Source organism: Laccaria bicolor, genomic scaffold (genome assembly GCF_000143565.1).
Source record: "Laccaria bicolor S238N-H82 LACBIscaffold_243 genomic scaffold, whole genome shotgun sequence".
Classification (NCBI taxonomy): domain Eukaryota; kingdom Fungi; phylum Basidiomycota; class Agaricomycetes; order Agaricales; family Hydnangiaceae; genus Laccaria; species Laccaria bicolor.
In genome coordinates, this window is record NW_001890099.1 from 5,614 (window position 1) to 7,113 (window position 1,500).

Below are 1,500 nucleotides of genomic sequence, written 5' to 3' on the forward strand. Positions count from 1 at the left end.
TTCGATCATGACGTGTTGTTGGAGTAGAAGCATATAGAGCAGCACTGGGTGGTAATGCCATTGCCCCTACATATCGAGCAATCAACATCAACCTAATCAACTGCAGAGCATACTCACCAATTTCATCCATTAGTGAGTCAGGACCAATTGGAACTGACAAAGTTTCTTCAAAGTCAAACCTCTGTTTTTGGTGTTCAGGTGAGGTGTCGACAATATACACCCAAGTTTCTTTTATGTATTTGGAGGCGTCGGGCACGGCTTTATTCAATTTGGGATGTGGATGAGGTTTTTGGAGGCAGTAAACGTAGTAGAAGCGAGCGTCTCGCCGCTCCAGGATGATGAGGTCTGCATCGGGTACAACAAACTGTGGATCAATTGGCCCATTTTTTAGCATAAAGTCCCCTCCATCTGAGGGATAACGTGAAAGGCCTGAACTTGATGCATAAAATGCTGTGGCAACATTATGTTCATCCTCTGGTACGATGGTTTCTTCTGTTTCATTCTGCAAAAGCTCTTGATCAATATCATCCAGTGCTGGCGTGTCAGTCATTGACAATTGCAGAAGCGGTAAGACAGATAAGGAGGGCACAAGGCGTTAGAGTTGTTAACCAAATGATGCCAAATTATCACGTGCGCCAAGGATCGTCTGAACCTGCGCTGGGGTTCAGACGATCCTTGGCGCACGTCATAATTTGGCGTTGTTTCACATCCAGAAGTTTCTCAACTTGAACAAACAAAACTACCGCGCGCGCGGTAGTTTTGATTGCATTTGTTTGAAAGCAAGTCATTCAAAACAGATGCAAAGAACTTTACCGCGCACGCGGTGGATTTGTTAGCTGCTAGCCAGGTACTTAACGCGTAAATAGCTACTCCAATGGGTTTCAAGAATAATGCAACTTAATAAAATGAATTGAATGAACTAATGCTGTGTTCCTACTAAGTTATGGAAGTTGTGATCCACAACGACCGACGTGGCTGCCCCTGGCTCCGCTAAAACATCGCCGTCAATGTGAACGTGATTACGCATTCGCGTCGTGAAGTCCTACGTGTTCCTGTAAAGACGTGTGTTTCGTGTTCTACGTTAATTCTTTCACAAACAGTCACCGCGTCAACTTACCTGCATTCAAGCCAAAATTCGCCACCTTCATCGCACTTGACGTGATTCCTTTCCTTTCGTCCGCACTGCTTAAGATGACCAGTGAAGTTGTAGTACCGGCCGAGATGAACGTGCGACGTGAGATTGAAGGTTGGGGAAGTTCTGGCCATGAACGTACATTTAATTTCTTTCACAAACACACACGGCGTCGACTTACCTGCATTCAAGCCAAAACTCGCCACCTTTGTCGCACTTGACGTGAATCTACAAGATATTCGTGAGTTTTAATAGCCGATTGGTGCTAGAAGACTTACCGAACGTTAAGGCGGAACTTCCCAAGTCCTACGTATGCCTGTAAAAATGTATAAGGTGAATCAAGGCATTGACCAAACAACGCCAAAATA

The 1,500-nt window shown here is 44.9% G+C and overlaps 1 protein-coding gene across 1 annotated transcript in view; it reads right to left on the minus strand.

The window, feature by feature from the left end:
• Nucleotides 1–990: 990 nt before the first annotated feature.
• Nucleotides 991–1,500, minus strand: part of LACBIDRAFT_336027 (uncharacterized protein) — a gene marked incomplete at both ends in the record, with an annotated part of 2,793 nt that continues 2,283 nt past the window's right edge. Inside the window, 4 exons of the mRNA XM_001890953.1 lie at nucleotides 991–1,076; nucleotides 1,118–1,258; nucleotides 1,314–1,360; nucleotides 1,411–1,448. Of these exons, the coding sequence (XP_001890988.1) occupies nucleotides 991–1,076; nucleotides 1,118–1,258; nucleotides 1,314–1,360; nucleotides 1,411–1,448 (312 nt within the window). The remainder of the gene's footprint in view (nucleotides 1,077–1,117; nucleotides 1,259–1,313; nucleotides 1,361–1,410; nucleotides 1,449–1,500) is intronic.